Raw genomic sequence first — 25,024 nt, forward strand, 5'->3', positions numbered from 1 at the left:
CAAAAATTGGGAGACACTCCAATACCCCTTGGAAGAGACTTAGAGGGCCTCATAAAAAAATGTTTCCATTATAAAGGAGCGGGTCTCCTATACTTGTAATGCCCATGCATTAAGTGTATGGGCTGACAAATATTTACCCCTGGGGGGTATACATGAACATACTGCATAAATTTTTTTTTTTACGGGCATCATAAACACCCTTTAAAAAATTATGTGGGTGTTGCATCACGGACCACGGTCACCCTGGTGATATGGAGAATGAGGATGAGGAGAAGGAGGAGGATAAGAGCAAATAGCCAAAATCAGGAAGCATATACCCATGTGTGAGTGTGAAAAGGTGCATATTAATACACCTCCCAAAAAAAGACACTGGATTTGAGTTTATATTACGCTGCTACTGCTATCGTTCGGTGGTGTTGAAAAGTCTGGCCCAATCCAGCCCTTGTTCATTTTTAAAAGAGTCAGCCTGTCAGCATTTTCAGTTGACAGGCTGATGCGCTTATCAGTTATAATTCCACCAGCGGCAATAAAAACCCACTCTGATTTAACACTAGCGGCAGGGCAGCCCAGGACCTCCAAGGCGTAGAGAGCCAGTTCATTCCACGTATCCACCTTGGATACCCAATAATTATAAGGCACAGAGGAATCATGGAGGATGTTGGTACGGTCAGCAAGGCACTCCCTCAGCATCTTCCCAAACTTTGCACTCCGTGTGAGAGTACCCCGCCCCTCAGGGCTTGTGCGATGGGAGGAGCAGAGAAAATTCTCCCAGAACTTTGACAGTGTACCCCTGCCTCTGCTGGATTGGAGTCCTGTCTCTCTCACCTGTAGTCCTTCGTTGTCCAATGAACTATGACCTCTGCCGCCAGTGTTTTCAAATGGGAATTTTTTTAATAGTTCCACAACAAGGGCCTTCTGGTACTGCCCCATTTTTGTAGACCTGTCCATCCAGGAATAAGAGATATAAAGTTCTCCTTGTAGCATGGGTCTAGAAGTGTCACCAACCAGTAATGACTGTCACCCAAAATTTTGAGAACACGAAGGTCATGGGAAAGGCAGCGTAGCAAACTGAGTCATGCGTGCCGGACTGCTAACAGGCAAGACTTCCGTGTCCTCACCAAGAGAACGAGTGACCATGCTCTCCTCCTCCTCCTCTCTGTCCTCAGGCCATCCACGCTGAACAGATGGTATGACAGTTGTGCAGGTAGTACCGTCTATAGCGCATGAAACTAGCTCCTATTCTTCCTCCTCCTTCTCCTCTTCCTCATTGTCACCCAATCCATGTTGGGATGAGATGAGGCTGGGCTGTGTGTAATCACCCTATATGGTTCCTTGATCCATCTCATCATGCTCCACCTGCAATGCTTGCTCTTTGATTGTGAGCAGAGAGCGTTTCAGAAGACAGAGAAGCGGGATGGTAATGCTAATTATGGCGTCATCGCCGCTCACCATCTTGGTGGAGTCCTCAAAGTTTTGGAGGATGGTACATATGTCTGACATCCATGTCCACTCCTGAGGTTTTATGTGTGGAGTCTGAACTGAATACCGACGGCCTTGTTGATGCTGGTACTCAACAACTTCCCTCTTCTGCTCACAAATCCTTCCCAACATCTGCATTGTAGATTTCCAACGCATGGGGACATCACACACGAGTCTGTGAGCCGGAAGCTGCAAAACACTGCTAAAACATGGCAAGGGCGGTGGAAGATGTAGGTGACTTTTGAAAATGGGCAAACAGGTGGCGTACTTTAACAAGCAGATCCGGCAGCTCCGGGTAGGATTTGAGAAATCGCTGAACCACGAGGTTAAGCACATGGGCCAGGCATGGTATGTGTGTGGGCTCGCCTCACCTCAGAGCCCCCACCAGGTTCCGACCATTGTCACACACGACCATGCCTGGCTGTAGGTTCAGCGGTGTGAGCCACAGATCTGCCTGCTCTTTCAGAGCTGTCCACAACTTTTCAGCATTGTGCAGTTTGTCACCTAAGCATATTAGCTTCAACACAGCCTGTTGCCGCTTGGCCGAAGCAGTGCTGCAGTGCTTCCAGCTTGTGACTGATGTGGTCATTTCGGAGATGGAGGCTGAAGAGGAGGAGGAGGCTGAGGAGGATGAGGTGCAGGAGCTGTAGACTGTGGGGGCAACCCTGATTGACCTAGGGCCTGCGATCCTTGGCACTGAGTGGACGTGTTCCGTCCCAAGGTCCGACTGGGTCCTGGTTTCCACTATGTTAACCCAGTGTGCCGTCAGCTAGATGTACCATCTTTGCCCACAAGCACTTGTTCACGTGTCCGTCGTTAGGTGGACTTTCCAGGTAACTGTGTTGTTGAGGGCACGGCTAATGTTTTGGGACACGTGCTTGTGTAATGCGAGGACGGCGCACTGGGAGAAATAGTGGCGGCTGGGGACTGCGTACCGAGGAAAGGCCGCCGCCATCAGGTTACGGAATGCTTCCGTCTCCACGAGCCTAAAAGGCAACATTTCAAGCGCAAGCAGTCGCGAAATGTGGGAATTTAGTAGTGTGGCCTGTGGAGCGTTGGCTGCGTATTTGTGCTTGCGTTCCAATGACTGGGGTATGGACAACGCTGCACTGGGAAAAGGACGTGGATGTGCTTCCTGATGCTGCTACTTGAGACTGTGCAACGACAGGTGCAGGGCACGAGGCATCTTCGCATTCACCATGGACAGGTGATTGGCTTGCATGCACAACAGCGGAAGAAGCAGTGGTGTCACCCGCAGACACTGTTCCTGGACCCTGGGGTTTGGCCCACAAAGTCGGGTGCTTTGCAGCCATGTGCCTGATCATGCTGGTGGTGGTCAGGCTGCTAGTTTTTCCACCTCTGCTGATGCAGGCCTGGCAGGTGGTGCAAATGGCCTTTTTGGGTTTATCGGCAGAGTCTTTAAAAAACAACCAGACTTGGGAAGACCTAACAGTTGTACTGGCAACTTCCTTCGTGTTGGTGTTACGGGGAACGGTTACCTGCCTTCTGTCTGCAGCCACCACATTGCTTCTTCCTGCCTGTTGGGGTGCTCTGCCTCCCTACCCCTGTGTGCTGCTCTCCTCGCTCTGCATGTCCTCCTGCCAGGTTGGCTCAGTTACTATATCATCCACCACCTCATCTTCCACTTCCGCACTCGGGTTCTCCTCCGGACTATCTGGCAATTGTGTCCCACCATCGTCCACCTCTTGTGACACTTTCCCACCGTCGCCTTCGTGTGACCGTGGCTGCTCAAATAATTGGGCATCGCTACATGCGATCTCCTCTTGCCCTGCTTCAAGTGGGCCTCTCGCTCAAGTGGAGCGAGAGGCCCGAATCTATAAATGGGAAAGTGAACAGCTCTTTGGAGTATCCAAGCGTGGGATCAGTTGTCTCTGGGCACTCAGCATGGTGGGAGGAAGGAGGTTCAGGATGAGGAATATGCAGTCCAGACTCACAGCTACTGAGACTTGACTGTGTGGAATACAAGGTGGAGGTGGCTTAGTGACTGGAAGTGACTCGCCCCCTGGGCCGTGGGGCACGCGGATCCGGGCGATAGGGAAATGATGGAGGTAGTAGTGGCGGCCCGGTCCCGCGGCTCAGGGTGGTCAGACCAATGGTAGTCTGCTACGTGCTTTAGATAATGTCCGACTACGCCACCCGTGGATTTGCGGTCATTAGGAACCGCCGCTGCAAGGCAGTCCGCCGGGGCTGATGACGAGTGCAGCTGGGATGGTGTGACTCCCCATGGGAAGAGTGCGGCCCCAGGGCAGTGTAGTGGATGGTGGGAGTGATGGTGGTGAGAGTCCCAGTACCGGTAGTGCTGGAGGAGCGAAAGAGCACACAGACAACGTACTGCAGTCCAGTGTCTTTTACTCACAGTTCAGGTAGTCCAGGTCACTTCTGTACAGGTAGTGACCGCCCAAGCCGTGCTGCGTCCAACAGGTGTGGGGCTCGGTCAACTCCCAGGCAGTTCAGGAGCATGGCACAGGACCCCCTTTAATCCTTTCTCTGGCCTGCCTCACCAGTGACCCACTTTTGTCCAGCTGCCGCGGACTTGTGCGGTTAAACGTGGGCCCCGTCCTCCGCTGTCCTATATGGTGCCTTCCTAGCAGGTTTGATGAGGTGTCGCACCAATATATGATCACGACGACCGGTCTTTGGCTGAGGGTAGTTTCTCCTCCACCAACTTGGGATCTGGTACCCTTAATCTGCCTGACCCTTCACCCTGGATTCTCGTGGGTTCTTAGGGTCCCTTCCACCTTCTTGTTCCTGAGCCCTCCTGTTTCTCTCTCTCTTCTCCTTCTTTCCTGTTCTGTCTTCTCCTCCTTCCCTTGGCCTCTTCTCCAGGCCCACTTCTCCCTCTCCTCTCAGGCTCTGGCCTCTTCTCTAGGCCTGCCTCTGGAGCAGCACTCAGCCTGAGCTGCTGCTCCCTGTCAGCTCTCCTCACAGACTGAACCTAGATCTAAGATGGTGCCCACCTTTAATACCTCCTTCTGACCATGAGCCCAGGTGACCAGCAACCAATGAGCTCCTAGCTACGCTCAGGAACCAATCCCTATCTGCCCCTACAGCACTGGGTGTTCCACCCCCCTCCCCACTCCAGGCAGGGACATAGTCGGTCGTGCCTGCACTTCTGTCTAGTGGGAGCACCGTTGAGCTGTCCCTCGGAAATGGGGTGTGTGTGCTGTATGCAGCTAACTGAGCCCTGGTCCATACTCCATCCTTACCTGGGAGTGGAATATCACACCTCTGGTCTGAGGTGCAATACCCCTGTAGCGGCCGAACCCTCGGGGCGCTACAGAAGCATTATCTGCTATCCAACCAATAACCTTTTCACACTGCTCTGTGTTCAATAATGGTGTTCTGCGGTCCCCTATTAATTGGGACAGGAAGGTCGAGCGAGAAGTTATGGGTGTTTGTTGTGGCACAATTTCAGCTAGCCCACAGCCTTGGCCTCTGCATGCACCATCACCATCATGTCCAGTTCCCCGTTCCTTGCCACGTGCCTCGCCCATTTTAAATGGAGGACAATATTATCCACGCTCACTACAAATGACTGAATTTGGAGCAAGCTTATATGTGATCCGTGTGACGAACAAACCACAGTTTTAAATACCTGGCCTGTAGGTAACTATTTTGAACAGTAAACTGGTGTCAAGAGCTTCACTGACACACTGAAAAACATTTTTAATGGAGGCCAGAAATTGCAGTATTTTCTGAAAATGTATATGTGATCTGTGTGGCGGAGAAAACACAGTTTTAAATACCTGGCCTGTAGGTAACTATTTTGAACAGCAAACTGATGTCAACAGCTTCACTGACACAATGAAAAACATTTTTAATGGAGGCCAGAATGGCAGTATTTTCTGAAACCGTATATGTGATCCGTGTGACGGAGAAAACATAGTTTTAAATACTTGGCCTGTAAGTAACTATTTTGAACAGCAAACTGGTGTCAATAGCTTCACTGACACACTGAAAAAAATTTTCAATGGAGGCCGGAAATGGCAATATTTTCAGCGCAATTATATGTGATCTGTGTGATGGACAAACCAGTTTTAAATAGCTGGATTTTTAGCGCTGTAATACGGAAAGGACCTGGCTGTATTCTGGAGTGCCAACAAGCAAAAAGCGCAGATAAACAGTGTTCTCTGGATTGCTTTTTAAGCAAATAATGAGGAAAAAGATGCCAAAAAAATGTATTCCTGGCCCCTGAGACCTTTTTCTAGAAATATCTAACAGCAGCAGCAAACGACAAAACTGGAATGGAGCCTCTTGTGCTATATGCTCTGCAGTCTGCTATATACACTGCCTCCAGTTATTTGGGTATTTTGCTTGTCTTTGTTTTTTCTATATACACTGCCTGCCTGATATCTCTGCAGATGGATTAGTCCTCAGAAGGACTGTTTGTTGAGATGGATATGTGTCTCTAATATAGTTTGGTACATCTATACTAACTAGAAACAAGAAAATCTCTCCCTATCTCAGCAGCATCTCTCCCTACACTGTCTGATTCCGGAGTGACTGTGACGAGCATGGCGGTGCCAGGTCTGATATACACCTGTGCGGCCAGCCAATCACTGTAATGCCACAGCCAACCTTGGCTGCGGCATTACAGTGAGTGGCAGGCAATCCCTGCATGTTCATTGGCTCTGTAAAGAGCGCCAAACATGCAGGGAGGGGACCCGAGCTCCCGCCGAGCAACCCCGGAAATACTCAGCGAGCGCAGAGCATCTCGACCAGTGAGATGCTTGGGCGAGCACCGAGCAGCAGCGAGCATGCTCGCTCATCACTAGTCTGTTTCTCTTGGATTTTAACACTCACACAGATGTGTAAATGTAGCCTTACTGTTCATACAGACAAGCATTTAAATCGTCCGTGTGCTGTCTGATTTTTGATTGCACTGATCAATGTTATTCAATAGGGCTGTTCAGATGAACAATTTTTTTCTCGGTCTGACTGTCCATGAGAAAAAAATTGCAGCATGCACTAATTCCTACCGAGTCTTGGATGAGACTCACACATTCAAGTCTATGTAAACGTAACATAGGGAAAGAGGGGAAGGAAAAGTCAGCTCACCAATTGGTATATGCACCTTGTTTCTGAGGAGCCATCGCCCGGAGCAGCCCTGGTCTGGGTGGAAAACATTGCAGAAAATAGGAAGAAATCTCCAGCTATCAGGAAATAAAATGTCCAAAAACTTTATTTAGGAAATCCAATAAAATAATAAATATGGAAATCAGCAACCACCAAGTGTCCAGTATTAAGATCGACATGTTTTGACTGCACCAGTCTTAGTCATGATCATGACTTAATCTTAATATTGGACACTTGGTGGCTCCCGATTTCCATATTTATTGTTTTATTGGATTTCCTAAATTAAGTTTTTGGACATTTTATTTCCTGATCGCTGGAGATTTCTTCCTATTTTCTGCATTCAAGTCTATGGTTATGAGAAAAAAATCTGATCCCCCACGGAGCATCCAAATGGCATCCAATTGTTACAGATACATTTCTAATATAAACCTAGGAAACTGTATGTGATCATGTACATGTTTTAAAGTAGTTGTATGAAAACGGATCACACACAGACATAAAAAACAGGCACATGGATGACACATGGATTAAAACCTGATGAGAATTCGAAAACAAATCATCCAAGTTTTCTGGAGGAAACTCAGTTGATTTCTTATATGCTCCTTTGCAGGCGCCCTTTGACTGTCAGCTGACCCCAGTGATACCAGCAAGTTTGGCTGACATTAATCTGATGTGAATGGGGAATTTTTAACTATTATCTAAAGAGTATGGACACTTTTAGTCTGAGTTATCAGTAGGGGGCGGGCGTCACAACTTAAGGCTGCATTCACACATTGCGTATTTCCCTGCGTTTTTTTTACGCGCGTGTATTTCCTGCTTTTTTTACCTGCGTTTCTTTTACGCAGGTAAAAAAAGCACCTCCATTCACACACTGCGTTTTTTCCTGCGTTTTTTTACGGAGGTGCAGGAGAAAATGAAGTGTGAGGAGCATTGACACCTGTGTTTAATGTAATGTATGTGTCTGTATGTGTAATGTAATGTAATGTATGTGTCTGTATGTGTAATGTAATGTAATGTATGTGTCTGTGTGTGTAATGTAATGTATGTGTCTGTATGTGTAATGTAATGTAATGTATGTGTCTGTGTGTCCTGTGTGTACTGTCTGTGTCTATGTGTCGTGTGTGTGAGTGTCCCCCTAGCAGTGTATGTACAGACAGCTTCTGGCTGCAGTACATACACTGCTTTAAAAGAAAAAAACTATGGATACTCACCTATCCGATGGATGGAAGAGGCGTCCGGTCCCGCGGCTTCCAGCATCTGCCGTGAAGCGATCAGCTGACTGTCAGGTGACCGGCTTGTAAATCATCTGACCGGAAGCCGATAAGCTACAGTTACCTGATCGCTTCACCGGCAGATGCTGGAAGCGGCGGGACCGGACCGGACGGCTCTCCCATCCATCGGATAGGTGAGTATCCATAGTTTCTCCTGCGCCTCCATAGAAAAGCGCTGGAATTACGCAGTGTGTGAACACCGCTGCGTAATTCCATCACTTATAATGGGCACAATAGGAGAAAGCGCAGGACGCAGCTGCGTAAAGAATTGACATGTCAATTCTTTACGCAGCTGCGCTTTCGCGCTGCGTAAAATCACACAGTGTCTGAACGGCAAAGTGAATTTCCTATTCACTTTGCTGGCAGACACAAGGCACATTGCGTATTTTGAAAAAGCGCGCGCAAAAAAGCGCGCGAAAATACGCAGTGTGTGAACGCCGCCTAAGAGTGCCTAGGGCAGCATGAACACCAAATACGGCCCTGTTTACAACAGAAGTCTATAGTCAACATTATCAGTTGCATGTGGATGCATCATTACCCTGCATTGATGGTATGCATTGGGATATCGTCCCAATGCTTACTATCTATGTAGGCTCAAAACAAGATGTAGACAGAGTCTAAGCTGAGTCGCTAGAAAAGTGGCAAATTTCAGACGTCAGGGGAAAGAAAGATCAGGCATATTGAATTTCAACATGCAAACTTGTTTTCTTTTAATACGAGACTGCCACCTGAAGTGTCTGACAGCAGTCCATTCTGATCTCAAAAATTCGATTGACAGTAATCTAAGGTGTATGATCGCTTATAAAGTGAATTGTGTTTTTTTTACATTTTATTATTTGATTTCTCCAACGGTTTGTTGCTTGTTTGTTTTTTGGGGATTTTATGAATTCTGTTTTCTTGCTGTGGTGCTTACCTTTAGCTTTCATGTGTAGTCCTTCTGTAATTATGGATGGTAAAGTTCTGTTTGATTCTGGTTCCTTGTCTTTGGAAACAGGATGTATCTTAAAGTTAGCACCTAACATTTCACCTTCTTTCTTTTGATGTAAATTCTGTTCTACAAACAATTTCTCAAGTTCCGGAGCTGATGAACTGCTTGACATATGATGATGTGAGACTTTTTCTTTATATTCCATAATACACAATGATGATCCAGAATTGTGGGCTAGGGAACTCCCATATAGTGGTAATGCAAGTTCAGAAGAAATTGATGCTGAATTGTGTTTTGACTGCAGGCAAAAAGAAAAATGAAAGTAATTAAATAAGGCAATGAGATTAGTGGAATCTGAATCTTTCTTTATTTAGAAACTATATAGACCTCATATAAAATACATATGTAAGGAAACTATTGCAAATGTAACATGATATACTGTGTTCATATACACTGCTCAAAAAAATGAAGGGAACACTCAAATAACACATCCTGGATCTGAATGAATGAAATATTCTCATTGAATACTTTGTTCTGTAGAAAGTTGAATGTGGTGACAACAAAATCACACAAAAATCATCAATGGAAATCAAATTTATTAACCAATGGAGGCCTAGATTTGGTGTCACCCCCAAAAATAAAGTGGAAAAACACACTACAGGATGATCCCACTTTGATGTAATGTCCTTAAAACAAGTCAAAATGAATCTCAGTATTGTGTGTGGCCACCACGTGCCTATATGACCTCCCTACAACGCCTGGGCATGCTCCGGATGAGGTTGCGGATGGTCTCCTGTGGGATCTCCTCCCAAACCTGGACTAAAGCATCTGCCAACTCCTGGACAGGCTGTGGTGCAACTTGACGTTGGTGGATGGAACGAGACATAATGTCCCAGATGTGCTCAATCGGATTCAGGTCTAGGAAAAAGGCGGGCCAGTCCATAGCTTCAATGCCTTCATCTTGCAGGAACTGCGAACACACTCCAGCCACATGATGTCTGGCATTGTCGTGCATTAGGAGGAACCCAGGGCCAACCGCACCAGCATATGGTCTCACAAGGGGTCTGAGGATCTCATCTCGGTACCTAATGGCAGTCAAGCTACCTCTGGCGAGCAAATGGAGGGCTGTGCGGCCCTCCAAAGAAATGCCACCCCACACCATTACTGACCCACTGCCAAACCGGTCATGCTGAAGAATGTTGCAGGCAGCAGATCTCTCTCCACGACGTCTCCAGACACTGTCACGTCTGTCACATGTGCTCAGTGTGAACTTGCTTTCATCTGTGAAGAGCACAGGGCGCCAGTGGCGACTTTGCCAATCCTGGTTTTCTGTGGCAAATGCCAAGGGTTCTGCACGGTGTTGGGCTGTGAGAACAACCCCCATCTGTAGACGTCGGGCCCTCATACCACCCTCATGGAGTGAGTCAGTTTCTAACCGTTTGTGCAGGCACATGCACATTTGTGGCCTGCTAGAGCCCTGCAAAATGACCTCCGGCAGTGCTCCTCCTGTTCCTCCTTGCACAAAGGCGGAGATAGCAGTCCTGCTGCTGGGTTGTTGCCCTCCTACGGCCCCCTCCACGTCTCCTGGTGTACTGGCCTGTCTCCTGGTAACGCCTCCAGCCTCTGGACACTACGCTGACAGATACAGCAAACCTTCTTGCCACAGCTCGCATTGATGTGCCATCCTGGAAGAGCTGCACTACCTGAGCAACTTCTGTGGGTTTTAGAGTCCGTCTCATGCTACCACGAGTGTGAAAGCACAATCAACATTCAAAAGTGACCAAAACATCATCACAGAAGTTTGATTTACTTGGAGTTATATTCTGTTGTTTAAGTGTTCCCTTTATTTTTTTGAGCAGTGTATATAAATATATATATATATATATATATATATATATATATATATATATACACACATATATACAGTGCATTGTGAAAGTATTTGGTCCCTTTGAACTTTTCTACCTTTTGCCACATTTCTGTAAACGTATCTGTGACGCCTCGCTCCCGCTTGCTGGCCCTACCCTGAGAGATGGGGGTACTCAGAACCAGGCCTCCTGGTGTACGGTGGATGCAGTCATGGCCTAGGCCCGGCCCGTACCCAGGGTCGTCACAGTAAAAATAAGGGCCAGGAGGGATGGTGGTAATCGAGTGGATGTAATGACTACGCCACCTGTGGTGCCTGCTGATTCGCCACCAGCGCTGTGGCAGTCCTCTGAGGCCGGATGTCGTGGCAGCAGAAGATTTTACTACTCCCCACAGGCGGAGCAGGGCCTCAGGGCAGAGAAGACGGGTCAGGGGAATCGTAGTGGGTGGTGCGGTGTGGTGTCGCGCTGAAATGAGGAACCGGAGGCAATAGATGCAGTCTTCCAAGCTTTACTCACGTTGTTAGGTGTCAGCTGCAAGGCTTCTCCTTGCTCCTCACGGCGTGCTGCGGCCACCAGGAAGGGGTTCAGCACACTCCGGGTAGTTCGGGTGCATCAATCAGGACCCCCGCACCAGAGTGTTCCTAGAATTTCCCACTAGGTCCTCTCCTGTCCGTATGTGGTGTGTGTTACAAGGCTGGGTCTCCCTCTGGCTATACACAGAACAAGGGTACGGGTGGCGACTCCGCTCCGTCCGTTACCCGGTGGGATCCTCTAAGCCTATGGAGCTTGTCTCCTCTGCTCCCCTCCAGGCCTTCTTAGGTAGGGACCTTGACCGGGTAGAGACAGCCGTTAACTCTAGCCCGCTCCTCGCCTCAAGGCCAGAGAACGAGGACCGTGTATCTTCAATCAGCTGCAGGTTCCACCGGAAAGCCACATTCAGTGATGAAGACCACAAAGGACCATGAACCTAAGATGGCCATTAGTTAAATATAAATTAGCAAGTGTAACCTAAAGTGCATCCTCAACCCTCACCCACTACATGGTTCCCCCTATCTTTTGGTTCCCCCCCATCTCCTCTATCCCGGCTGGGGCAGCACTATGGTGCCTTAAAGCCCCCTTCAGGACAGGAGTGGTGTAGTGTTGAATGGATGGCGGAGTCCTGAGAGGTGCTCCACCCTTACCTCGGAGAGGAGATACCACACCTCGGTCTGAGGTGCAGTACCCCTGTGGCGACTGAACCCTCAGGGGCGCCACATATCCAAGTGTTAGAATGGCCAAGTCAAAGTCCAGACCTGAATCCAATCGAGAATCTGTGGAAAGAGCTGAAAACTGCTGTTCACAAATGCCCTCCATCCAACCTCAATGAGTTCGAGCTGTTTAGCAAGGAAGAATGGGCAAGAATTTCAGCCTCTCGATGTGCAAAACTGATAGAGACATACCCCAAGCGACTTGCAGCTGTAATCGCAGCAAAAGGTGGTGCTACAAAGTATTAACTCAACGGGGCTGAATAATATTGCACGCCCCACTTTTCAGTTTTGAATTTGTTAAAGTTTAAAATATCCAATAAATTGCGTTCCATTTCACAATTGTGTCCCACTTGTTGTTGATTCTTCCCCAAAAAATTAGAATTTTATATCTTTATGCTTGAAGCCAGAAAAGTTCAAGGGGGCAAATACTTTCATAATGCACTGTGTATGTATGTATGTATGTATATATATATATATATATATATATATATATATATATATATATATATATATATGCTATTGAACCCGTTCTACGCCCGGGTGGCGAGCATTATTAATTATTGGTATATATGGTCTCCCATGCTGGTATGTGCTGCCCCCTCATGCTATGTGCTGCCCCCATCCTGTTGTGTGCTGCCCCCATCCCTAATTCTGGTATGCATGGCACCCCTCATCCCTAATTCTGATATGCATGGCACCCCTCACCCCCAATCCTGGTATGCATGGCACCCTTTATCCCTAATTCTGGTATGCATGGCACCCTTCATCCCTAATTCTGGTACACATGGCACCCCTCACCCCCAATCCTGGTAGTCATGGCACCCCTCACCCCCAATCCTGGTACGCATGGCACCCCTCACCCCCAATCGTGGTTCGCATGGCACCCCTCACCCCCAATCCTGGTACACATGGCACCCCTCACCCCCAATTCTGGTATGCATGGCACCCCTCACCCCCAATCCTGGTACGCATGGCACCCTTCACCCCCAATCCTGGTACGCATGGCACCCCTTATCCCCAATCCTGGTACGCATGGCACCCCTCGCCCCCAATCCTGGTAATAATAATAATAATCTTTATTTATATAGTGTCAACATATTCCGCAGCGCTTTACAATTCAGAGGTTCATATACAACAGTCATAAGTAACATAGCTAAAGATAGTACAATAATTAAAGCAAAAATTATGACGACCCTGCTCATAAGAGCTTACAATCTACAATGAGGTGGGGGTGACACAAAGTACAATGGCTTATTTACAATGATGGTCCCGCAAACTTGAGGGGATGAGGGATAGATATAGGCTTCATGAGCTCATCACCAGCCAGTATCTGTAGTGCTTTTGGGTTCGGTGGAGAATTATGTTTGGAGAAATAAGGGATGGGCTATAAGAATATAAAAGGAGTTCGATTGGGGAATGTGATAGGCCGCCCTAAACAGGTGTGTTTTTAAGGAGTGCTTAAAACTGTGTAAGATGTGGTTCATCCTAATTTACTGGGGTAGAGCATTCCAAAGAATGGGTGCAGCTCTGGGGAAGTCTTGAAGCCGGGAGTGGGAGGTACGGATTAGTGCAGATGTTAGTCGAAAGTTGCTTGCGGAGCGTAGAGAACGGGTAGGCTAATAAACAGAAATGAGGGAAGAGATATAGGGGGGTGCCACGCTGTGGAGAGCTTTGTGGGTGACAACAAGCAATTTAAATTGGATCCTTTAATTCATGGGCAGCCAGTGCAATGACTGGCACAGAGCGAAAGCGTCTGATGGCACCCCTCATCCTCCATCCTGGTACGCATGGCACCCCTCTTCCCCAATTCTGGTACGCATGGCAACCCTCATACCCAATCCTGGTACGCATTGCACCCCTCACCCCCAATCCTGGTATGCATGGCACCCCTCACCCCCAATCCTGGTATGCATGGCACCCCTCATCCCCAATCCTGGTATGCATGGTCCCCTCACCTCCCAATCCTGGTATACATGGTCCCCTCACCCCCCAATCCTGGTATGCATGGTCCCCTCACCCCCCAATCCTGGTATGCATGGTACCCCCTCATCCCTATCCTTGTATGTATGGCACACCTCACCCCCCAATCCTGGTATGCATGGGCCCCTCACCCCCCAATCCTGGTATGTATGGAACCGCTCATCCCCATCACATACAAAAAAAATAAACACTTATACTCACCTTTCTTCCCTATGCTCCAGCGCTGTGTCCCGTTTTGCTGGAGGCCGGGGGAGGAGTGCGGCACCGAAGTACGCACGTGGCCATACCGTGCAGTCCGATGTCATTTTGCTGAAGACACACTGCAAATGTGTCTTTAGTAAAATGATGCCGGATAGCGCTATGCGCATGTGCTGATTCCGACACCTCACTACTGCCCCAGTATCCCTGTCAGGTAAGTATGTAAGTATGGCACCGGAGATCATGGTATGCGTTCAGTGCCTACGCATACCGCGATCTCCAGCGCCATACACACTCCTCTTACCTGTAATGGCTCCATGCGTTCTTCTGTCTTGAGCCAGACTGCGCAGGCGTGTCGCGCTTGCGCAGTCTATAAAGGCTTCAGACAGAGGGATACATCTCCAGTTATATTATAGATATATATGTTGTGGAATACCTAGACTAACAGGGTGTTCAATGGACCCTCTTGCTATATGCACTGCAGTCTGCCACATAAACTGCCTGCCTGCCTAACTCCTGCTATCACCTTCACCACTGAAAATATGCAAATGGATTAGTCCTCAGAAGGACTGTTAGTTCAGATGGATATATATTGATGTTGCGGTATACCTACACTAACTAATAAACAACCAAATCTCTCCCCAGCTCAGCAGCATCTCTCCCTACACTGCCTGTTTCTGGGGTAGATTGATAAGCATGGCGGTGCCAGGTCTTATATAAACCTGATGACGATGTGCGGCCAGCCAATCACTGTAATGTCACAACCAACATGGCTACGGCATTACAGTGTGTGGCAGGCAATCCCTGCATATTCATTGGCTCTGTAAAGAGCATCAAACATGCAGGGAGGGGACCCGAGCTCCCGACGAGCAACCCCGGAAAGAGCGCCAAAACATGCAGGGAGCGTCGAGCATCTCGAGCAGTGAGATGCTCAGGTGAGTACCGAGCAGTGGCGAGCACGTTCGCTCATCACTAATCTTGATGCGATCGGTGCCATGGAATTAAAAGGAGTGCAGGAACAGGGTGAGTTGAGTGTCTGCACATGTAGTTTCAGGTTATGATTGACGGTTACTCTGGTCTGGGGTCTGTAGTCAAGGGTGAATCAGACCTAAACATATTCAGACTTGGTTCCTAGGTCAGCACCACCTATAATTACAGCCTTGATTGTGAGTGGCCATCAAGGCAGATAGAGTGCAGAGTGTCCTTGCAGACACTAGTAGAGTCATTAGTATTGATCCCAATGAACTGGAAAACTCTTTTCACAAGAACTTAAAAGGTATGTCCAGTCATATATATATTAAGGATGCGTGCCCACTATGCGTTTAAGCGTTTCTGCTGCGGCAATTCTGCCACGGAAACGCTTGAAAACCGCTTTGTAGAAGGTCTGCAATGGTCCCCAATGATAATCCACATGTGCTGTGCACATGCTGCGAAAATTTCCGCTGCGGATTATCATTGCAGAAAAATCCACAGCACATCCATTAATTTTGCGGAAACGTGGCGTAATTGCCGCCATTGACTTGCATTGAATCGCATAATATCCGCATAAGTACATGTACACATGTGGATATTAAGTGATTCAATGCGTGGATGGTACCCGGTTCTGGAGAAGAGGAGACTCTCCTCCAGACCCGGGTACCACAGTACCTGTAGTTAAAAAAGAATTAAAAAAAAAATATATATATATATACTCACCTTCTGATGGCCCCCGGTCTCCTGTACAGTGCGTCCGGTGTCTTCGGCAGTAAAAGGACCTTCCATGACGTCATTCAGTCATGTGACAGGTCACGTGACCGCTGATGTCGGCGGTCACGTGACCAGTCACATGACTAAATAACGTCATGGAAGGTCCTTTTACACCACCACGAGCCGTCGAAGACACCGGAGAAGGAGACCGAGGGCCATCGGAAGGTGAGTATAATCTTTTTTTTATTTTTCACCATTTTATTCTTTTTTTTTTACTATTGATGCTGCATTTGCAGCATTGTAACTTGGTCACACTATATAAATCCATGCCGATTGCATGGATTTATATGGTGTGACCAAGTTGTCAAGCACTTTTCCAAGTGATGCTAAAATCGATTGGAAAGCGCTTAATAACCCGCATGCAGAAATGCATGCAAAAACCCTTCACAAATGCTTCTACCTGGCAGGAAAAACGCATGTAAAATCCGCATGAGTTTTTCCAGTCAGGGAGATGCAGAAAAAATCCGGAGCATTTCTGCTTCGTGGGCACTTAGCCTTAATGTAAAAGGAAAAAGACCAGCTCACTCTCTCAAGGAACAATCGGTAAGGAAGCCTGCGATTGACACCACTGCTCAGTGTCCAGTGAATGAATGAGAAGAAAGAAGGATCCAGTTTCCGTCCTAGGTATGTGTAAAATAGGATCCTTCTTTCTTCTCTTGCATTGAACAGGTAATTAATGATCTATCTACAGAATTATTTTATCAATAGCACATCGGTCAGGGTCCGATACCTGGCACTCCACCTATCAGATGTTTTTTTGCTCTGCCGGTAAATACTTTGAATGAAGCCTTGCTTCACCGCAGGCCGTTGATGATTATTGCAGCAACAGCTGTGGGAGCTTTTTCATAGAAGCTGTACTGCAGTAGCCAGCAGAGGCTGCTATACTCCGTTCGAAGTGTTTACATTCCGCTATTGTTGGAGCAAAAAAACAGCAGTTTGGTGGGGGCACCTTGAATCGGCCCCCCATTGATATAATATTGATGAACTATCCTGAAGAGTGTAGATTGTTCATCAAATAGCTATACTAGTCAAACACTTACATTTGTGCATATTTAATTACAAATATTTGATGACCTGCTTAAAAACTTCAAGAAAGCTCTTGTGGGATATGACAATGCTGCAATAACTGGATGACAGATTAAATACTTTAGCAAAATAAATCAAAACATTTTTCAGTGCCACACGTACTAAGAGAGGAGTCTCTGCTCCTATGTCATGATCATCATGTTCACTTTCACTCCAGCAATCTACAAGAGAGTCAAAAGAGAGTCAGTTAGCTCACTGATTTCCAAGTACTGCAACATTGTAAAAGCTTTCTGCCTTTTCTGTCCTGGGCTTATCACATAATGCAGTGTGACAGTACTATATTAAATTTAGCAACAAAAAGTGAGGGAATTTAGGAAGCTTAAAAATATATTATAGCTAAAGACAAATGCTAACACAATTTTTTTTATAATCCGCTTTTTTCGACAGTGCTAGAGTGATTTTACCTTTATGTAACCCTCCACTCTGTGATGAGAGTAACTATAAATTTCATTTAGTACAGTCACCTTAGCTGATTTGTAAAGTCACCATGGCTGGGGTGTCAGTTTGCTAATTTCTACCTCCTTTGCTCAGATTGGTTTTCCATTCCTCCTGCTTGCAAGATTGCGGTTGCATTGGCATGGGGAGTGCAGTGTAAGTATAAAGCATGCCTTCCTTCTTGTGTTGTGGGATAAGAAAGGGAGGGGAGGCATGGTTTAGGCCTGCCCTCCACGCCACATGCCACTGGGGTGGCTATTTTGGAAGCAGGAGAAAAGGAATGCTGATAAGAACAGAGGAGGCAGGGATGTCACCAGGTCAGGCTCTATAAGTACACTTGTAGAAATGTAGAATCACTGTTTAGTTCCAGAGTGAAGGGTCACTTTAACGTTATTTGTCGAAAAATTATATGCACTAGATTCAAAGCCACAATCTATATACCTGGCAGTGGACCTGTTTTGGATCTCTGTATTTAGATTTTAGTGTAAAAAGGCGGTAAAAAGGCAGTTAAGAAAAAACAAGTTTGGAATTTATTTTAGTAAATGCTTTTATATCATACCTAGCAAATGAGCAGCTCATCATAGCAAAAAGCAAAACATTGATTAATATTTAGATTTTATCCATTATATTTAATTTATTACATAAATTACTTCATTTTCAAAAATCTGAGACCTACTTGTAGTCAAAATTTTCTGTTTGGACAACCGACAGGAGCAATATATGAATTTTGAATCACAAATTGGCTGAAATAGATTTCTGGCGACAATTCACATTCGCAGGGCCCCTAAGCAGAAACTCCCACAACTGGCTTGATTTTGGAAACTCTACCCCTTTATCCAGACATATCCTGAGGATTTTAAACCCAAAGGTACTACACAGAATTTAATAACATTAGGTCATCATATTGAATATGTAGTAAATAGTGTTGCGTGCAAGTGCTCGGTACTCGAGTTTGCATCAGGTGCTCGGGTATGCACTGAGTATCGCGGTTGCTCGAGTGACATGCTGTATTCCTGACCCCGCATATTTCACGGCTGTTAGACACCCCAAAAAAACATGTGAGGATTGCCAGTGTATAGCAGGCGACCCCCACATTTTTTTTTGGCTGTCCAACAGCTATGAAACATGTGGGGCAGGGACTCGAGCATGTCACTCGAGCACCTGCGAAACTTTGTGCACACCCGAGAACCCGATGCAAATTGAGTAGCGAGCACTTGCGCTTAACATTAGTCGTCATATCATCATCATTTTTTTTTAAACTTTTGAAAAAAAACAAACCTAACCCCAACCCTTAGCCCAACCTCAACCCTTAGCCCAACCCTCACCCTAAGCCCAACCCTAACTCGAACGGCAAAGAATGAATGAAATAAAAATTATAAAATGAAAAAAAAAAAATGACTATTGGCTTTTGATCACTGTGATAGCATCTATCACAGTGATCAAAAGGCATCAATAGGAAAAATCCCTGCTGTTTGCGGCCGGCAGATCTTGGAGGGAGCACAGCGCATGCTCCAGCTATTTTTCTTCATGAAGAGAAGGCGGAAGGCCGGGGCATGGAGCAGGAGGGCCTTGGGGATGGCAGAGGTATAGGGGGGATGTTGGGGACATCACTTCTCTTTCCTCTGACATGTGTATCATGTCCGAAGAGAGAAAAATGATTTAAATAGCAGACATACTTCTTTTTTTACTTGATCGCTGTTATTCATAGAATGGCGACGATCACGTGGTCGGAGACCAGAAAATCTGACCCTAATCGCATTCTCCAGGGTCTCAGCTACCCCCGGATTGTACTCTGGGGAGCGCTGTTCCCTTATTCCTCTGTGTGGGAACACTCAAATAACACATCGTAGATCTGAATAAATGAAATATTCTCATTGAATACTTTGTTCTGTACAAAGTTGAATGTGCTGACAACAAAATCACACAAAAATCATCAATGGAAATCAAATTTATTAACCAATGGAGGCCTGGATTTGGAGTCACCCCCAAAATTAAAGTGGAAAAACACACTACAGGCTGATCCAACTTTGATGTAATGTCCTTAAAACAAGTCAAAATGAGGCTCAGTATTGTGTGTGGCCTCCACGTGCCTGTATGATCTCCCTACAATGCCTGGGCATGTTCCTGATGAGGTTGCAGATGGTCTCCTGTGGGATCTCCTCCCAGACCTGGACTAAAGCATCCACCAACTCCTGGGCAGTCTGTGGAGCAACGATTGGTGGATGGAGCGAGACATGATGTCCCAGATGAGCTCAATCGGATTCAGGTCTGGGGAACGGGTGGGCCAGTCCATAGCGTCAATGCCTTCATCTTGCAAGAACTGCTGACACACTCCAGCCACATGAGGTCTGGCATTGTCTTGCATTAGGAGAAACCCAGGGCCAACCGCACCAGCATATGGTCTCACAAGGGGTCTGAGGATCTCATCTCGGTACCTAATGGCAGTCAGGTTACCACTAGCGAGCACATGGAGGGCTGTGCGGCCCTCCAAAGAAATGCCACCCCACACCATTACTGACCCACTACCAAACCAGTCATGCTGAAGGATGTTGCAGGCAGCAGGATGCTCTCCACGGCGTCTCCAAACTCTGTCACGTCTGTCACATTTGCTCAGTGTGAACCTGCTTTCATCTGTGAAGAGCACAGGGCGCCAGTGGCGACTTTGCCAATCCTGGTGTTCTGTGGCAAATGCCAAGCATCCTGCACGGTGTTGGGCTGTGAGCACAACCCCCATCTGTGGACGTCGGGCCCTCAAATGACCCTCAAGGAGTCGGTTTCTAACCATTTGTGCAGACACATGCACATTTGTGGCCTGCTGGAGGTCATTTTGCAGGGCTCTGGCAGTGCTCCTCCTGTTCCTCCTTGCACAAAGGTGGAGGTAGCAGTCCTGCTGGTGGGTTGTTGCCCTCCTACGGCCCCCTCCATGTCTCCTGGTGTACTGGCCTGACTCCTGGTAGCGCCTCCAGCCTTGGGACAGTACGCTGATAGACACAGCAAACCTTCTTGCCACAGCTCTCATTGATGTGCTATCCTGGATGAGCTGCACTACCTGAGCAATTTCTGTGGGTTGTAGAGTCTGTCTCATGCTGCCACGAGTGTGAAAGCACAACCAACATTCAAAAGTGACCAAAACATTAGCCAGAAAGCATTGGTACTGAGATGTGGTCTGTGGTGCCCACCTGCAGAACCACTCCTTTATTGAGGGTGTCTTGATAATTGCCAATAATTTCCATCTATTGTCTATTCCATTTGCACAACAGCATGTGAAATTGTCAATCAGTGTTGCTTCCTAAGTGAACAGTTTGATTTCACAGAAGTTTGATTTACTTGGAGTTATATTCTGTTGTTTAAGTGTTCCCTTTATTTTTTTGAGCAGTGTATATTGTGGTAGATCGCACACTCGGCTGCACACGGAGGTAGACACAGGTACACCGTCTCTTTAAATCTTTGGTTGGTTTATTATGGCATAGCATAAACCAACCTTTAGTCCGTGAAAATAAACACAGCCCACTGGGCAAAATAGGAAACACAAAAGCAAAAATGTTAACACAAAGAACGCAGTCCTTGCAGTACCAGGGCTTCGCCTGCTGGGAGTGCGGCAACTTCCCATGGTTCGGGAACAAACACAAACACAAGCTCGCTTCTGGAGCTTACTTCTCCAGACATTTAACGCTGAATGTGTAATGGGTCTGGGAGGTGGAACCTCAGAGCTACTATACAAAGGGGCAGTCCTTGTAAGGAAGCAGGTGGCTCCCAGGGAAGGTGGGCAGGTAGTCACGGCAAGTGACAGGGACAGTCTCTGAGTAGAAGGGCAGGAGGATAGGGCAAGTGACGAGGACAGTCTCTTGACAGACGAGTGGTCACGGCCTGTGACGGCAGAGCCTCCAGGTAGGCTAGCAGGCAAGTAGCAGATGTGTGCTCCTAGGTGAGCAGGCGAGAGTCTCTGGACAAGCAGGTGGTCACGGCAAGTGACGGCAGAGCCTCCAGGTAGGCTAGCAGGCAGGTGGCAGATGTGCGCTCCCAGGTGAGCGGGCAAGAGTCTCTGGACAGGCAGGTGGTCACGGCACGTGACGGCGGAGCCTCCAGGTAGGCTAGCAGGCAGGTAGCAGGTGAGCGCTCCCAGGTGAGCGGGCAAGAGTCTCTGGACAGGCAGGTGGTCACGGCACGTGACGGCGGAGCCTCCAGGTAGGCTAGCAGGCAGGTAGCTGGTGAGCGCTCCCAGGTGAGCGGGCAAGAGTCTCTGGACAGGCAGGTGGTCACAGCATGTGACGGCGGAGCCTCCAGGTAGGCTAGCAGGCAGGAAACAGGTGAGCGCTCCCAGGTGAGCAGGCAGACTGATCCATAGACAGACTGGCAGGGCTGGTAGGCAGACTGTCGGACCGCAGATAGATAAGAAACAGGCAGGAATCTGGCAGGTGACTGGCAGGTGACTGGCAGGTAACTGGTAACGAGACCTGAGGGCTGAAGCAGAGTTGAAAGGCTTTGCAACAACATTGCTCGGGCACCTCCATCTTGGAGGAGGTGCCTTATATATGGAGAGGTCCTCCGGCCATTGGCCGGGGACTCCTTAGGGCGGCGCGCGTGGCCCCTTTAAGAGAGGGGGAGCGCGCGCGCGCACGCCCTAAGCACAGTGACCGGGGAGGAGCGCGCACTGCCAGCAGAGCGGGAGGAAGACGCCGGGCACGGAGCGGAGAGGTGAGGGGAACAGCGTCCCTGCCTAGCAGGAGGCAGGGACGCCGACGCTACAGTACCCCGCCCTTTAGGCCCCCCCTTTTTTAGGCCAGACAGAAATTTACCAAGGATGAGAGGGCATGGATGTTCTCCCGGGGCTCCCACGTTCTCTCCTCAGGACCAAACCCCTTCCAATCTACTAGAAAAAAGGTCTTTCCTCTTACCCTTTTGGTGGCCAGAATGTTTTCTACCTCAAACTCGTCTTCAGCAGAAACCGGAGCAGGAGGCGTACCTGTAGACTTGGAAAAAGAATTAAGTACCACGGGTTTGAGGAGAGATACATGGAAGGAGTTAGGGATCTGCAAGTTGGCCGGGAGTTTCAATTTATAGGCCACCGGGTTGATCTGTTTGATAACCTCCAGTGGGCCGATGAACCGAGGCCCTAACTTGTAGGAAGGAATCTTGAGCCGGACATACTTGGACGAGAGCCAGACTTTATCTCCAGGATGGAATTGTGGAGGATCCAGGCGTTTTTTGTCAGCGTGTCTTTTCATCCGCTCGGACGACTGAAGGAGTGCGGATCGGGTACTCTCCCAAATGGAGAAAAATTTGCTAACGAGAGATTCCACAGCCGGATTGTCCACCGAGGTGGAGACGGGAAATGGGATCCGAGGATGCTGACCGAAGACTACAAAAAACGGGGATTTGGAGGAAGATTCGCTCTCGTGATTATTGTAAGAGAATTCGGCCCATGGTAGGAGATCCACCCAGTCTGAATGGTGGGCATTAACGAAGTGCCGGAGGTAACTGGTCAGGATCTGATTGATCCGCTCCACTTGACCATTGGACTGTGGGTGGTAAGCGGAGGAGAAGTCCAGGGTGACGTCTAGCAGCTTACATGTGGCTCTCCAGAAGCGTGAGGTGAACTGAACCCCACGATCCGACACGATGTGGAGGGGCAGGCCATGGAGACGGAAGATGTGGCGGATAAAGTCTTTAGCCAGCTCGGGTGCAGACGGGAGGCCTGCCAGGGGAATGAAATGAGCCATTTTGGAAAAGCGGTCAGCGACCACCCAAATGACCGTACAACCGGCAGAGACAGGGAGATCTGTTATGAAGTCCATAGCTATATGCTGCCAGGGGGCAGCAGGTACTGGAAGAGGAAGGAGGCGACCGGCTGGCAGGTGTCTCGGAACCTTGTTGCGGGCGCAGGACACACAGGCAGAAACAAAGTCTATTACGTCCTTGTGCAGGGTAGGCCATCAGTAGTGCCGGGTAATAAGCTGGAGGGTCTTTTTCTGACCGGCGTGGCCAGCTAGCTTAGACGAGTGACCCCAGTGTAGGATCTTCTCCCGATCAGGCACCGTTACGAACGTCTTACCGGGAGGGAGACGATTTACACTCACGGGGGCTACCTGCTGTAACATACCTGGCGGCGTCCTTGCATGGTGGTCCATCTCCCACTGTGCAAGAGGGCGCACTTGATCTCCTGTCCAGAATGTCTCTCTGGCTTCCCTCCATGCTGTCTGTTTGTGTCTGTTTCTGCTGCTTAAGGGCGGCGCCCGATCACTTCCTGCCTTTTGTACCTGCTGTGGGTCACACCCCTTGTGCGTCCTCAGCCTATTGCTGTCTGTCACTTGGTATATAGCTCAGCAGCTCCCTTCTATCCCTGCCTGAGCATAGTGTTTCCTTCAGTGTGTGCTTGCACTCTGAAGGTGCCAGGTCCCGTCTCTTGTCTCCTGCTTTTTGTATCAGTTCCCGTGTCTGAACTGAGTCCTGTATGCCTCCTGCTTTGCGGTATCAGCTCCCGTGTCTGAACTGTGTCCTGTATGTCTCCTGCTTTGCGGTATCAGCTCCCGTGTCTGAACTGACTCCTTTCTGTGTTCTCTTGTCTGTCCTGTCTGAACACGCTCCTTGCCTGTTCGTTCCGCCTTCTAGTGGCCGATTTCCTAGACCCGCTCCTGTGTCTGGTCTGTCCTGTCTGAACACGCTCCTTGCCTGTTCGTTCCGCCTCTCTGGGGGCCGTATTCCCAGACCCGCTCCTGTATCCCTCTGCAGTGTCGGTCTCCTCCGTACACTCAGTTCCAGTCTGAACTCTCTCCTGTCCTTTACCTGTTTTGCCTCTATGTCCGTTCCCTTCCTTTTTCTGCAGAGTCTGAACTCGTACCTAACTCCTGCTTGTTGTCTCTGCAAGTACTGTGTGAGTATCTGGCTCTGTCTTTCCCTTCCTGTCTGTTCCGTGTGAACAGAGCCCTGTCCTCCCTGCTCAGCCTTGTCTGCACTCTAGCAGTGCTTGCCTGTAACCCTCTGCCTGTATTGTTCCTGAGTCCCGGTGTGTACTGGGTCCTATCCCGCCTGTGTTCCTACCTGCTAGTGCCTCCCTGTCTGCACTCTAGCTGTGCTTGCCTTTACCCCCCTGCCTGCATACCCGCCTGCCTGCATACCAGTCGTGCCTGCCTATACCCACCAGTCTGTGTGCCAGCCTACCAGCCTGTTCCTGTATTCCCCTGTGTGGGTCAACAGCCGTGTCCGGGGTCTGTCCTGGAGTAGCACCTGGTCCCTCTGCTCGGTTCCTCCTTGGTGCACTGGCGTCGTATGCCGTCGTGCGACCCTGGTCGGATCGGGTGAATACTTAGTCACGCCCCTCCAGGCATTCACTCTCCGGCACGGTCCAGTGGAATCACTACCAATCACACGCACACGCCGCTTAGCCCGGGCGTGTGCATAACAGCATGCTCAGGCCATGGTTCCCGTTGAGCCCCACGGCTTTCGCTCTTTGAGAAGTTTTTCCAGCGAATACATGCATTAAAATAAATAAATAATTTTTTTTCCCCCTTTAGCTGAGTTCCAGGCGAATTACGCACCCGTCCAGATGGATCTATCAGCTCTCGTTCCTGCGGATCCGCCACGTTACTATGGGGATCCAAGACAGTGTCGTGCATTTGTGGAGCAATGCATGCTACACTTTAAGGCCTACCCTCTCTATTTTCCTTCCGATTGGGCTAAAGTGGCCTTTAT

At 48.4% G+C, this 25,024-nt stretch overlaps 1 protein-coding gene across 5 annotated transcripts in view; it reads right to left on the reverse strand.

Moving 5' to 3' along the window:
* Window positions 1-25,024, reverse strand: part of IPCEF1 (interaction protein for cytohesin exchange factors 1) — a 686,360-nt gene that overhangs the window by 138,931 nt on the left and 522,405 nt on the right. For all 5 annotated transcript variants that reach the window (XM_073672835.1, XM_073672839.1, XM_073672837.1 and 2 more), the window contains 2 exons: window positions 17,003-17,061; window positions 8,761-9,073 (listed from right to left, as the gene is read on the reverse strand). In XM_073672835.1, coding sequence (XP_073528936.1) covers window positions 8,761-9,073; window positions 17,003-17,061 — 372 coding nt within the window. The remainder of the gene's footprint in view (window positions 1-8,760; window positions 9,074-17,002; window positions 17,062-25,024) is intronic.

Source organism: Phyllobates terribilis, unplaced genomic scaffold (genome assembly GCF_046119375.1).
Source record: "Phyllobates terribilis strain yellow unplaced genomic scaffold, ASM4611937v1 Scaffold_3__8_contigs__length_932513732, whole genome shotgun sequence".
NCBI classification, from domain to species: Eukaryota; Metazoa; Chordata; class Amphibia; order Anura; family Dendrobatidae; genus Phyllobates; species Phyllobates terribilis.